Raw genomic sequence first — 13,106 nt, forward strand, 5'->3', positions numbered from 1 at the left:
CGGAAGAGCTAGAAACAAGTTCTTCTAGAAATCAGCAGCAATTGCGCAAATCCTTATGACCCTTTTCATGTATCTAGAGATGGTCATTAGAAGTCTGTTGATGTAGTTAGAGCAATTTCAATGCCTGAGATAAGTGAGATATCATTTTTCATATCACACTCAATATTTTTTAATTTTTTCACTCTGTGAAGAGAACAAGATTTCTGAGGGTCTGTCCCGAAGCTGACCGAAGTCTGTGAGAAGATTCCCACAGACACCAGCAGGCTTTGGCCCAGGCCTACAGTCTGTATATAAAGCGTGTATATATAGTGTGTATATATCTGTTGAAAATACGAACCTATTTGGGAGGTGCATGAATTAATGAAGAGAAGGCAAAGAGGTTTTATTGCAGAAGATATGAAAACACCTGCCTGGGTGGAGGTGATTGTGGTGAAGGTGGAAGGGGTTTTCTGAAATCGACTGTCTCCTCCCTTAACATGGATTTTGCACAGGCTTTTATCTACTAATCTGGATGGATTTACACAGGTGTAAAGGCCGTCAGTCAGAATTAACTTTTACGTATAACAGTCCTGAAATACAAATTAGGTATTCGTAGTCTTCATTCAGATGCACTACAAGAGGGAAAATATCAGTGGACTTAGGGACTGTGAAAATGATTCTTTAGATGTTATGTCTTCTTCTTTCTCTTTAGGGGGTGCCACTTTTATTTTTCCAAATACATCAGTTTATCCAGAAGCAACACAAAGAATTACAACCAGGCCAGGTATGAACAATGACCACCTTTTGTATGCTGTGATCTTACAAATTTCATCTCTTGAGGTATCTCATTCTTTTTCTCTTTCAACTCTTTTTTCATAAATATTATGCTATATTTTGAATTCGCGCACATATTATATACATATATTTTATATAGGTAGGGTGAGATTATTCAATAGAGGAGTTTGATAAGTTTCTTTCTTCCGCATATCTCTGTGTTTGAAGCAATGCTATGTACTGTTTAAAGCACCAGAGAGTCGGAAGACCTGAGCTCTGTTCACTGGTTCTGTTGCCTTGTCCCAGCACTTTTCCCTGTACTTCAGGTCTGTCTGTAAAATGAGGCAAAAATACCCTCTTTTATAATGCCATTTGAAGTATTTTGGGGAATAGTACCCTAAAAATGCATGTTTCTCCTGCTATCTACTTTTCATTTATGTTTGAGGTGAACAAACCCTACAACATCTGATTGTGAGTTTAAGAGGCTAAATAAGTAAAATCTAAACTTAAGAAATTTCTTATTGCTGAACAGTTTGAAGGTCATGAAAGTATTGAGGGTGTGCTGGTTTACAAAAGGCTAAATGGAAAAATGTAAAGAAGATGAGGACATTGCTATGAGCTAAACATTTCCTTTATATTACTCTCCACCACGTAAATATACTGAAAAAATGCCTAATCTGGACATTCGCTTTTCCAGTAATAAGTGCAGAGTACTGTGAGACATCAAGAGGAGTTGCAGCAAAATGCTGAATTTAAAGGAAATTCCTTACTGAGCCAGAGGCGCACATCCAAGTGTTCTGAAGGGGCATACACTTGCATTGAACGGGCTCTTGTGGAAAGATAGATTCTCTCTTTAAAAACAGAGGAGGTTTTGGATAGCAAATATTTTATCTATCTTTTGTCAATGCTCTGGGGTATAATCCAGGACAGTACATACATGTAACTGTTTTATGTATGCTTATGTACATGTATATATGCATGTCCGTAGATTTATTAGTTGATGATTAAAAAAGATAGGTAGGGAAACAGCTACCAGGCCATTACGTGATCAAATCCACCCTGCTCAGTGTCTGGGAAAACAAACTCTTCTGCTAGATTTATAGGTCTATAATAGTGAATAAAAAGGAAAGCCCTGATCTAATGCATACATTTGGCATTTGGCTTTTATAAGGCATTTACCAAAGTGCCCCACAACTAATTAAAATAGAAGTTAAATCAGCATATCTTAAAAAAGAGATCGAGAACTGGCTAATTAACCAGTTACCAAGACTAAATAATGGACTTCTTAAGTATCAAGTGCTTTAGCATTCTCTGCTATGATCTTTGGTTATTAATAAGTGGGAAAAGGACACAATAAAATTTTATATAAAACTTAGAGATGACATGTGATTTTGTCATTACTTACAACCAGAGGTTCCTCTAAAGGATTTCAGCCTCCCAGAAGCCTTATTAGAGAGAAACAAACTGGCAATACGTTAACAGCTGAAAAAGCAAGTTGATAAATGCAAAAAAAGACACAAGTTATTTGCATATCTGACTTTCAGATTAACCCTCCACTCATGAAAGAAGAACTTAACGTAGACATCTTTATTTATGGCACAATGAAAGCCACTGCTCTAGTTGCTGGCCAAAGTGGAAAAAACCTAACCAAATGAAGAAACACAGCGGGGGATCATATGGGGAATCTGACTGTGCCGTTAAATACATCAGCAGTGTGGCCTTGTACAGAAAGCTGTGTCAGTCACCCCGTGTCAAAAAGACTATTTGCAGAATTAGAAGGTGCTTAGAGCAAGCCAGGGGAATGTGGAAAATCTTTTGAATGTGTTGAAAGATATAAAAGTTTGAAATCATTCAACTCAGGGTCTAGGGATGAGGAAACATGATATAATTATCAAAATACAGAGTGACCTCAGAGTACCTGCTTAGTCTCAGCATTAGAAGAAAGGCTGTTAAAAAAAGAGTTGGACGTTTTCAGGAAACATTAAAGCAGATTGTGGCCCTCTTGGTCACAGGTTCTAGGAGCACCCAGGAGCTTTGAATGGCACAGAGGTATGTGGACATGAACATGGGTGAAAACACAAAGCATAGCTATAGAAACAATTACTAATCGCGCAGTGTAAAACTGGGTGCTCACAAAAAAGAACACATAACATAAGACCAACGGGACCTGGGTGTCCTGCAGGACATAACCATGCCAATTGAGAGGATTTCAGGCAAAGGCTAGAATAAGTCTGCTGTGAAAGAATACTATTTTATGGGTATTTTTCAATGGGAATTGAACAAAAACTGGATATATCTATATTTTAATCCTGTGGAAATTCTTTTATTTCAATATCTGTGGTAGAAAAATAAAATACTTGTTTTCTATGAAATAAAAGGTTCTAAAAAACCAACATGCCAGACAAGGTGAACTCGTTCTTTTCAGCATTTTGTCTAAATCACATTTACAGTGACACTTACAAAACAAAATGCTTTATGTCAACATCTTCCTGTGTTTACACAATTACTTGTGGGACTTGTAGTTTGGATATCGGGTGTCTCTATTCTTCGGTGTAAACCAGTGTATCCTAACTAAACATTTTATACAACAAAATATAATGTGATTTTGAAAGTTTTATTTTTTCTTTTACAATTGAAAGTTGACAAACATTTTTGAAGTCAGAATTTTCGTTCAGGAAATAAAAAGTTTTGGTTGTTTTTTTTTTTTTGAGAAATCAGTTTTCTTTCAAGAAACATTTTGTTGGCTTATTCTATGGCTTTCCTTTTAAATGTCACATTTCAGCTAGACTGCAAAGAAGCTTTTCCATATCAAAATGCCCTTCATGTGAGAGCAATAGCAGACCCTGGGGACAATCACTTGATGACATGAAAAGGTCACAAATGAGGGAGAGGGAAATAAATAAAGTTAAATGGGAGTTAGCCAAATCCTGGGGTGCAATTCTGGATAAAGTAATTAAGCGTTGCCATTGTTAAGGCACTACAATAGAAAATAGGAAATGAGCAGGGCTTGTCATGAACTCCAGTGACAAAGGTGTATTTCTTCAGTCACCTTTACAACAGAACATGAGGTTTCAGCAAGCAGAAAGTAATACAATGAAGCTACCAGAAGCTCAGGAAAACCTAATACTGGTTTGTCCCCGTCTCATCAAACAGGAGCATTCCCATCAAAGATCTGTCCAAGATAAGGACATGTTGTACTAACATCACATGAATAAGAACACAGATCTGCTTATCTAGGCTAGCAACATGTTTATCAAGGCACAATACTGAACTCAGAATGAAGTTGGAAATTTGCGCTATTTCGAGAAAAGCTGATAACTGGATTTTTCTTTTAATGGAGAGGGCGTAGTCAGAAAGCCATCTTACGATGTGTTGAGCTAAAAGGCAAAACGGTTTTCTCACAGTACTAAATTTGTATCAGAGGAAAGGAGGGGAGAGGAGGGGAGAAGGAGAGATTGTGGGAGGAGTTGTATAGCCTAATGACAAGCACATACCTTCTATGTGATCTTTCTGCCCTATTTGTCTGTAGTCTTTCTGGTGAGGGAATGGAAGAACTGGGGTTGAAAAATAGGTTCCTTATGTCCTCTGAATCTCTCTGGCAAGGCTGCCATGGAGGTAGAAAACTGGCCAGGCAAGGCAGAACAGGACAAAATACATGCAAGACACACATGGCTGAGCCCTGTCCCCCTCTATACAGACAGAACCCAGAACCCCATGAAATGTGACCAGAGTCTTGAAACTTTTTGCTAGAGGATAAAGTCCTCAGGCCATGAGTTTTCTCTAACTAGAGCAGTGTTGATCTCAACCTGGTAAGGACACCTGCATATTACAACTACTCACCTGCACACCAGTGTTCTGCTCAGAGATGAACACTTGTACAATTCACATTATTTTCTCCGAGTTGCTCAAGGATAGGGCTATGGCATAGTTCTCAAGAAATCAGGGATGAAAGATCACAAGTTATTCAAATGCAATGCAAAAAATAAATTGCATATCTCAGCAAAAGCAAAGTTTTTGAAGTGTAAGATTCCAGGAGATGACAGTGCTGGTGGTGCCAGTCTGCTCCTCAAGCCAAACAGACTAAACAAATTAAAGGCAATTTGACTGTGAATTTTGCATTACACTTTATTTCCATTCAATATCTCTGCTCATATTGCTTGGAAATGGGCAGAGATACATCTGTTTTGCACAGAACCAGACTGTGACTGTTTCTTTACTTCCTAACTTGTTTCAATTCCAATAATTTCTAAAGTAAAGCACAAGCACTGTTAAGAATCAAATCATCTACACCAACTTAGTTTGACCAGGTGGGTACTAGTACCTTCCTGCGATCCTGGGCATGTTACATAAGTCTCTGATTTTGGCAGCAATTTTACCTGATGTGTTAAAGCCAGCCATAGAAAAACAGGAAACTGCAAAAGATTTCAAAGGGTAAATGAAACATTTGAATTTACTACATATATTTTATGAAGAAAGCTTTTATGTTTTAGTTTCTTCACTTTTATATCCTAAAGCATTTGAATGAAATAGAAGTAATGAGTAATGAAAGAAAAGGCAATCAAAAATTCAGATACGTAAAGTTAAGGAGCTCATCCCAAGAAGGAGAAAGGAATATTTAAATAGATGGAGCAGGAAAAAAGCCATCCTCTTTTTGGAAGAAACAGAATATATATGCAAATATATGTTTAACGTTTAAACATGTTTTCACTGTTTTCACATTGTTTTCACTGTTACATTTCTAAAGATCTGTGAGGATACTGGGGCATGGACAAGAAAGTGAAGGAAAAGGAATTATTAGTAATTTGGAATGACTAGTAAAAGAGGAACAAGTGAGATTGGCAAAGTGCAGCAATCAGTTGTCCCAAAAGGTTGGATTCTGAATGATGGGAGTGAAATCAGAGAGTGCATCTGAGGAACAGAGTGCTTACAGACACGAGGAATAATATCATGGGGAGAGCACAATAAAGTACATGATGGCAACAAGAGCTAGTGCAGACGCAAACATGCAACAGTGGTTTAGAGGAATCTCCATCAGAAAAAAGGCACAAGACTTTGTTGTCTCACATATCTCTGCCTATGACCAGGTGGCATAAAAGGGAACACTCAAACTCTGCCTATAAGATTACCTTAATTTCAAAGGTTGACAGCAACAGACTAGCAAAGAACGGCACATTAAATCCACTAAAGTCTATCTTCTTAAAATAAAATGCTATTACATGCTGAGATTGGGAGGGAATGGTGCAGAGTTTATGCTTAATCTGAGCTTTGTCCTCTTGTAGGACTTCTCCTGCAAGATGTAGCATAAATTGTCCATGATGTGCAATATATGTTATTCCTTGGTGTCCTGGGCTGAGGAAGGTGACCAAAAGGAGTACTCCGAGCCTTTGATAATCATGGACGTTATTGAGTATTTGTACCAGCTATTTCAGTGCAGTTCAGACATCTAAGAAGAATGGGCACCTTTAAAGAGCAATGTAGAGGGCAATGTGGTACTCTTAGTTTTAGAGACAATAAAGGTTTAAACAGGAGTATCATTTCAGTAATTTTTCCAATCCATGAGTCTCCTAGAAAGTGCCATTATGGACATAAAAACTTTTTGCTGTATCCGCATGAATGTATGTATTTTTCCTTCACAGATTTGCCTTATGAGCAAGCCAGGAGATCAGCATGGACGAGTCACACCCACCCCAGTCCTCAGTCAAAAGGTAAAAGCATCTAGCCTGTGGGCCTAAAGCACATCTGGTGCAACCCAGATAGACTCTGAAGAGAGCTGATAGGAGCTACCTCAGCATTCAGCTCTGGAGAAATTTACCTGGGCATGGGCAATACTGGGTGGAGTCACTGGGACAACTGCATCCTTCCTTGAACTCAGGCTTCATCAAGCCCATGACCATATAGTCTTTTAAAGCTAAATCCTATTGTGACCTTCACTGAGCGGTGAACAGCAGGAGTCCCAGGCCTGTGATCTGTCTATCACAGGTTTGGTGACCAACTTCCAAGCTGGAAAAATAACTACACGGGTTTTTCCATTTTCAGCTACTCAGCCATCATCCTCAACAGTTCCCAAAACAGAAGACCAGCGTCCTCAGTTAGGTGGGTGTCATTTTGTATGAATTATGCCTGGGTGTGACGGGATTTGTTGAACATGATGAGGACAGCTGTCACCTATCAATCAGAAGCAAATTGCAACATCTGATTCAGCCCACTAATGAAATCTCCAGTCGGAGACCACTAAGTCCACAGACACATATGAGTTGGATCCTCAGCTGGATCTCTGATGAAGGCTCCCATGGCTATTGAAAATTGCTTTCAGTAGTGTTTAAGAGTGGTGATGACCTGCAGAGTGAAAAAGCTGTTAAACAAGGTACCTATGTACAGTTTAGGTACAAAGGGCAGAAAGCAGGGATGTCAAAAGACCCTATACTCCACAGCAGTTGAAATGCTGGGAGTTGGAAGATGTGCATGAGCAAAGAAATGAAAATGGGTTACAGCATACAGAAACATATTTGAATTTGGCTTCTGGAATTAAACAGGAAAATTAGAAGGATTCTCAGTCCGTTGGGAAACTGAGGAGAAAGTAGAAGTTCACGAGTTTGTAGACTAGCGTTTTTGCAAAACGAGTGCATTTTGTGGTTTCAAGGAAGCTAATCCATGGAGTAGGACGTAATCCCTTTTTGTGATTTTGACTGTGTTTTGGACAGGTAGACAGAAAGCACTACAGCGATTCTGAGTCAGTTATGGGTTTTGTTAGCAGTAAAAGGGTAGAAGTAGGAAATAAGAGGTGTGGAAGATATAGTTAGCTCAGAAGACTCTGAGCCCGGTTTTATCACATGGATTTCAAATCATTATTCTGCATTTTGCTATAGCTCGATAAGACTGTGTTCCTGACTACATCTCATTAACTAATATGCATGCCGCCTGGAAAATATTACACTGCCTTTTGCCCAAATAGCGTTGTATCTAATCTGGCCTTCCAACCATGAGAATCTTTCAAGAAATACACTGGTGATTTATGTAAGTTCTTAGGACCATTTAATGGCTGTGTGTGAGCTGCACAGATTGTTTAAATGTATAAGGAGTGTAACCTGATTATCTTCTTGGCTGCAAATCTGGAGGCTGTTTGAGAGTAGGTGTCTGGCAATGAGGCAGTCCAGTGACAGGGTTGTTCAGCGAGGGGCGAGGGGCTGTGCTTGCAGCCTATTACTTTGGCTTTTGTACTTCCATTACAGCCTTCCCTTTTTCCTGTTGCACTTCAATTCAGGCCAAAATAAGTTTTCATTTCCAGAGGGATTCCCTTGTGGAAAACATTGAGGTGCTATGGTCATTGCGTGGCTTACACAGGTTCTTCTGAAAACCCCAGTTGCAAGGTTAATACAGGGGACCCCTTACTGGCCTCCAGTGACAGGGAAGAATCGACCCAACCGCATTGCCTGGGTTCAGCCATGTACCCTCAGACCTATTCTGGAAGCTCTTTTGTCAGAGAAAGTGTTAGCAGTGGTGTGCGACAAGCAAATGAGCTCTCACAAGAAGAGAGGCCATTGTCCTTTGTGGAGGGGACTCTCACCCCATTACCTGTATGTGTCATGCTACTGGGGTCAATAGTACCAACCGGTGCCTGCAAGTATGTGTGCTTTATTTAAGAAGGAATCAGGATACTTCTGGGCTGAATGTACGGTGTTTCTGAATATGTGCTTGTGCACACTAATACAGTAGAAAAGGCAAATGTGTATCCATGCACTTGTTCACTTGCACATCTAATTTTAAGGGAAAACATGCAAATATTGAAATGCAGAGAAAAGAACCACTTTCCCCAGTGCTGGACTTGCTGTCTCATCAGGCCTTATACGCTACCCCTTATAAGGTTGAAAAATAACACCTAAACTGTTCGACAACACTGTTAAATGATTTTAAATCTTTCTTTCACAATTTTGTAGATCCATATCAGATTCTTGGACCGACCAGCAGCCGACTTGCAAACCCAGGTGAGAAGGGATTTTGCTGATTTAAGAGGATTTCTCTTCACTGCTAGTGTCCCTGTTTCAGCTTTAAGGCCAGACCTGGATGGTGTTGTGACTGATTTTCCCCCTCCTCAGTATGACTCAGCAGGAGCTGATGGTATCCAATGTGCTGCAGGATTAGGTTTCTAAATTATGCAAGTGTGGGACTGAGGTCACAGAATAAGACTCATAAAGTCTTGATTCTTAATGCAGTGTCTGCATATGAGCTGGGTGTCTGATTTCCCATGATTCATTGGAAATGTAGTTAATAGAGCTCTCCACAGAGAGCTATCCTAATCATCCTAGAGCAGATGGCTACATTCAATCAAATACCTCATTAGAAGTATTTGAACTCCTCATGTCCATAGGAGCTCACTTCAGTTGCCTGAACTGCTGTAAGATATCCCATCTGGCCTCCAGGTACCCCTCCAGAAGGGCATGACTTTCTCACCGATCTGTGTCGTATGTGCCCCAGATACTGTAGTTCACTGTACAATGCCATACTGACCTTGACAAATACAAAATTTAGGGATGAATAACCCAAACCAGCAAAATAGATATAGGAAAAAAACAGGAAAGCATAATCTATTTGCAAAGAATAATTGAGTTAAACTCTTCAAAAATGTTGTCCCACTTTAAGAAAGAGGCAACAGGGCACATTGTGGACAGGGGCTTGTAGCATATTTTAGTTGAAGAAAAGGAACTTACTTCATGAGTTAATAGCACTGGTTGTGAAGTGTGCAGATTTCACTGTTGCTGATCTGAATCTGCAGGACACACTGTGGCCATACACCACCATAATCAATGTCATAATCTGCCACAAGGGATTGGCATTGTACATGCCACTTCCTATTTCCCTTGCTCTAACAGCCACAGGACACAGTGTTGCCTGTCCCACATCGCAGTTCTCCTCAGCTCCCAGGATCAGTGTTTCTTCTTACAACCATTCTGTGGCTTTTCAAGGCATGAAATTGCCAGAATAATGATCAGTCTCCTTTCACTTTATCCCAAGCGACATCAAGCACAGTTTCACATAGGTTTATGTTCTAAATGGTTTTGCATGGCATAGGAAAGCAATTAAGTATTAAGAGTAGGATTTTTCAAATGGCCCAAGGCAGTGACACCGATCGTAACTGGGAGTGGGGGACTACCTCCCTTTAAACTGTTCATAAACCCCCACTTCTACAGTTTTGTCAAGCTTCCATTTGGTAAACTTCGTGGCTGTGGAAAACACTAAGATGACCTGGATTGGGATACTTTTTTAACATTTGGATATGGAATTCCTACATTCCATCATTCCTGTGCTTTAACATGTTTTATGTGTTTATAAATTGGTGGAATTACTCTCTCATTAAAGAGAAATTGACAACAACCATTTATTTTCCTAGGGCTATATATGACATTTGGAAGGCAAGTGTTTATGTTAGAACATATGTTGGATTGCTTATTCGAAACTTTGTGTTTTGTCCAGCGCTGAACTGTTTATTGATTTTCAAAGACTAATCCTCTTGTTATGTTTTGTGTATTAAAACTTGCATGCTTTGCTCATACCATGGATTCTTTTGTTTGTTTGTTTACTTAATGCATGTTAATGGAACAGAAGAAATTCATTAAGGACCGTTTGGATAATTATAATTTAAATGAATATGGGTTTCAGTGGCACTGAAATATAAACTGCTAATGGATTTCAGATGCTACTCTAGCTTGATATTATAATTTGCTACTATAAACTGTCTAAAGAAAAGCTTGTATATTATACCCACATATCTGGTTTGGGAAAGAAAAAAAAAAAAGGAAACCCAACTGATTCCTGGTCAGAGATGTGCTTAGAGGTTAGCACATACAAGCTGGTTGGCAAATTCTGCTGACATTGTGCTTGTGAAACAGATTGCCTTGCAAGCTGCTTCAGCTGTATTTTGCATCATTTCAGTGCTGCTTTATTAAGAAACACTAGGCTTTTAACACCAGTATCAGTGGCAAGGACCTTTGAAATCTACTTTCAATTGCCTAAAATGGTGACATTTTGTTCCTATAACTCTGGGCAACACACTTGAGCAAAGCTGACAGCACACTAATTATTTTCTTTTTAAGATTAAATTGGCAGAGGAGTGAGAAAAAAACAACAATAACATTTTAAGTCTTGACTTCAATAATCATTTAAACTCATTTGACACAGAACAATGACAAGAATGTACTTTATGGGCCTTTTCGCTGTTCTTGCAAATGTTTTGCCCTATGAGTGTATGCAGTGCAACAGCAAGCTAATAAGTTTCCGTTCTGCATTCCCCCAAATGCTGCAAATGGATGATATGGTTTGGCATGCGCCCAGTTTTCTCTGAACTTCTCCATTTTGTGTAGGCTAATTCCATAGCAGAGAACATTTAGTTGCAACATAATGCTGTGAGAACAAGCAAAATGTTACGCAAGTAAAAGCTGTTTGTCCTGAACTTTAGAGATTAGTTTCCTAAATGAGCGCTGTATTATTTCCCCATCAATTGTCTACTCTGAATGACATTAGGTAACTATTAAATCTCCATGTAATGGCATTCTGCCACTCAGATGAGGGAAAACATGACACATTACCATTATCTCTGCTCTTTAGAATTTCATGAAACAAGGCTGGGAGAGAGAGGACTAGTTAAGAGCAAGAAGTGGGAACCGACATTGCAACATTTCCTAATAGGGTCCTATGTGAGAGCCTGGAAGAATTGATGTCTTCACGTTATTAGTCACTAGTCCTGACATTTCTATTTTGTTTCCCCCTGCAGGGAGTGGGCAGATACAGCTATGGCAGTTCCTGCTGGAGCTCCTCTCAGACAGCTCCAACTCTAACTGCATCACATGGGAGGGCACCAATGGGGAGTTCAAGATGACCGACCCTGACGAAGTGGCTCGGCGCTGGGGAGAGCGGAAAAGCAAGCCTAACATGAACTATGACAAACTCAGCCGTGCGCTTCGCTACTACTATGATAAAAACATTATGACTAAGGTTCACGGCAAGCGCTACGCCTACAAATTTGATTTCCACGGAATCGCTCAGGCTCTCCAGCCTCACCCTCCAGAGTCGTCCATGTACAAATACCCATCAGACCTCCCCTACATGAGCTCCTATCATGCGCACCCTCAGAAGATGAACTTTGTAGCTCCCCACCCCCCTGCTTTGCCTGTAACATCGTCCAGCTTTTTTGCTGCTCCTAATCCGTACTGGAATTCGCCAACTGGAGGTATCTACCCCAACACCAGGCTGCCAGCTGCTCATATGCCTTCTCATCTTGGCACCTACTACTAAGTGTGGAAAAAAAGAAACACCAGAAAACGCAAGCAAAGACACTTCTCACTGGGATACAGTCCCTGATGAATTGCAATGAACTCCACTGGAGTATACGAATTAAAAGTGCCTAAAGAGACAAGTGAAGGTTTGGCTGGGAAAAAACACAGTAAGAAATAGATGTCAAAAAGACTCTTTGTAGTAGGAGATATTCAAGAAGTATTAAGATACTAAAACATAATGTATATGGGCATCGACTCTGTGGGCCAAAAACCAATAGACTATTGTAGGTAAAAGCATGAAATGATAAGGAAAACCTACGAAAGCTAGTGGTCTTAAAAAGTTGATAAGCTTATGTGTAAAGTTTGATATCTTGCTAGTGCAAAACTGGGACTATACTACAGCAATATAAGGATAAGTCTATAGTGATCTAAGATACAATACATGAATCATTACGAAAGAGGGGGGGAAGGGGGAAAAAAAAGGGAAAAAAACCTTCCTGTTTTTTAAAAATAGAAACATATCAACAAAAGAGACTGATTTGGTGTGGAAACTGATTTGGAATATAAGAGCATTGCTTTAGTTAAGACTGAATGTGTTCCATTCATCAGAGTGTTATCAGCTACTCAAACTGTGAAGACAACCGAAACTTTAAGATTCCTTGACAGTGTTAGAGGAACCCTGAGCCAAACATTGGAAATGAGAATGTGCTGAAGGGCAAGTGTATGACTGTAGATCAGAGGCCTGCACCTGACCAAGGAAGCAGAAAGGAGAAAGAGGAGGACGAAGGTGGTGAGAATGGGAGAAAAGAAACTTCTTTACCAGTAGAGACTGAAATGACTGAAAACTTAGTAGTGTTGGGACTATGAAGAAACACTTGTTTGGACTTGTGAAACATATTGCTCAGTATCAATACCATTCCCAGTATTACAGGAGGAGCAGACTTGTTTTTATAGTAATAAGAAAGTGGAAAAAAGGGAAAAGCAGAAGACTTCTGAAATCAGAATATGCATCTCTTTAAAAAAGAAAAAGTAAAACTGGAATTGCATTTGATATTTAAAAGTTACCAGTTAGAACCTCATCATTAT

The 13,106-nt window shown here is 39.6% G+C and overlaps 1 protein-coding gene across 3 annotated transcripts in view; it reads left to right on the forward strand.

The window, feature by feature from the left end:
* Positions 1-12,491, forward strand: part of ERG (v-ets avian erythroblastosis virus E26 oncogene homolog) — a 32,811-nt gene extending 20,320 nt beyond the window's left edge. For 2 of the 3 annotated variants that reach the window (XM_010141223.1, XM_010141239.1), the window contains 5 exons: positions 692-763; positions 6,390-6,458; positions 6,790-6,846; positions 8,688-8,735; positions 11,519-12,491. In XM_010141223.1, the coding sequence (XP_010139525.1) occupies positions 692-763; positions 6,390-6,458; positions 6,790-6,846; positions 8,688-8,735; positions 11,519-12,039 (767 nt within the window). In that variant the 3' untranslated portion in view covers positions 12,040-12,491. The remainder of the gene's footprint in view (positions 1-691; positions 764-6,389; positions 6,459-6,789; positions 6,847-8,687; positions 8,736-11,518) is intronic. The other variant, XM_010141231.1, reaches the window with a different exon arrangement.
* Positions 12,492-13,106: the final 615 nt, after the last annotated feature.

The sequence above is a fragment of the Buceros rhinoceros genome, unplaced genomic scaffold (assembly GCF_000710305.1).
Source record: "Buceros rhinoceros silvestris isolate BGI_N320 unplaced genomic scaffold, ASM71030v1 scaffold1940, whole genome shotgun sequence".
Classification (NCBI taxonomy): domain Eukaryota; kingdom Metazoa; phylum Chordata; class Aves; order Bucerotiformes; family Bucerotidae; genus Buceros; species Buceros rhinoceros.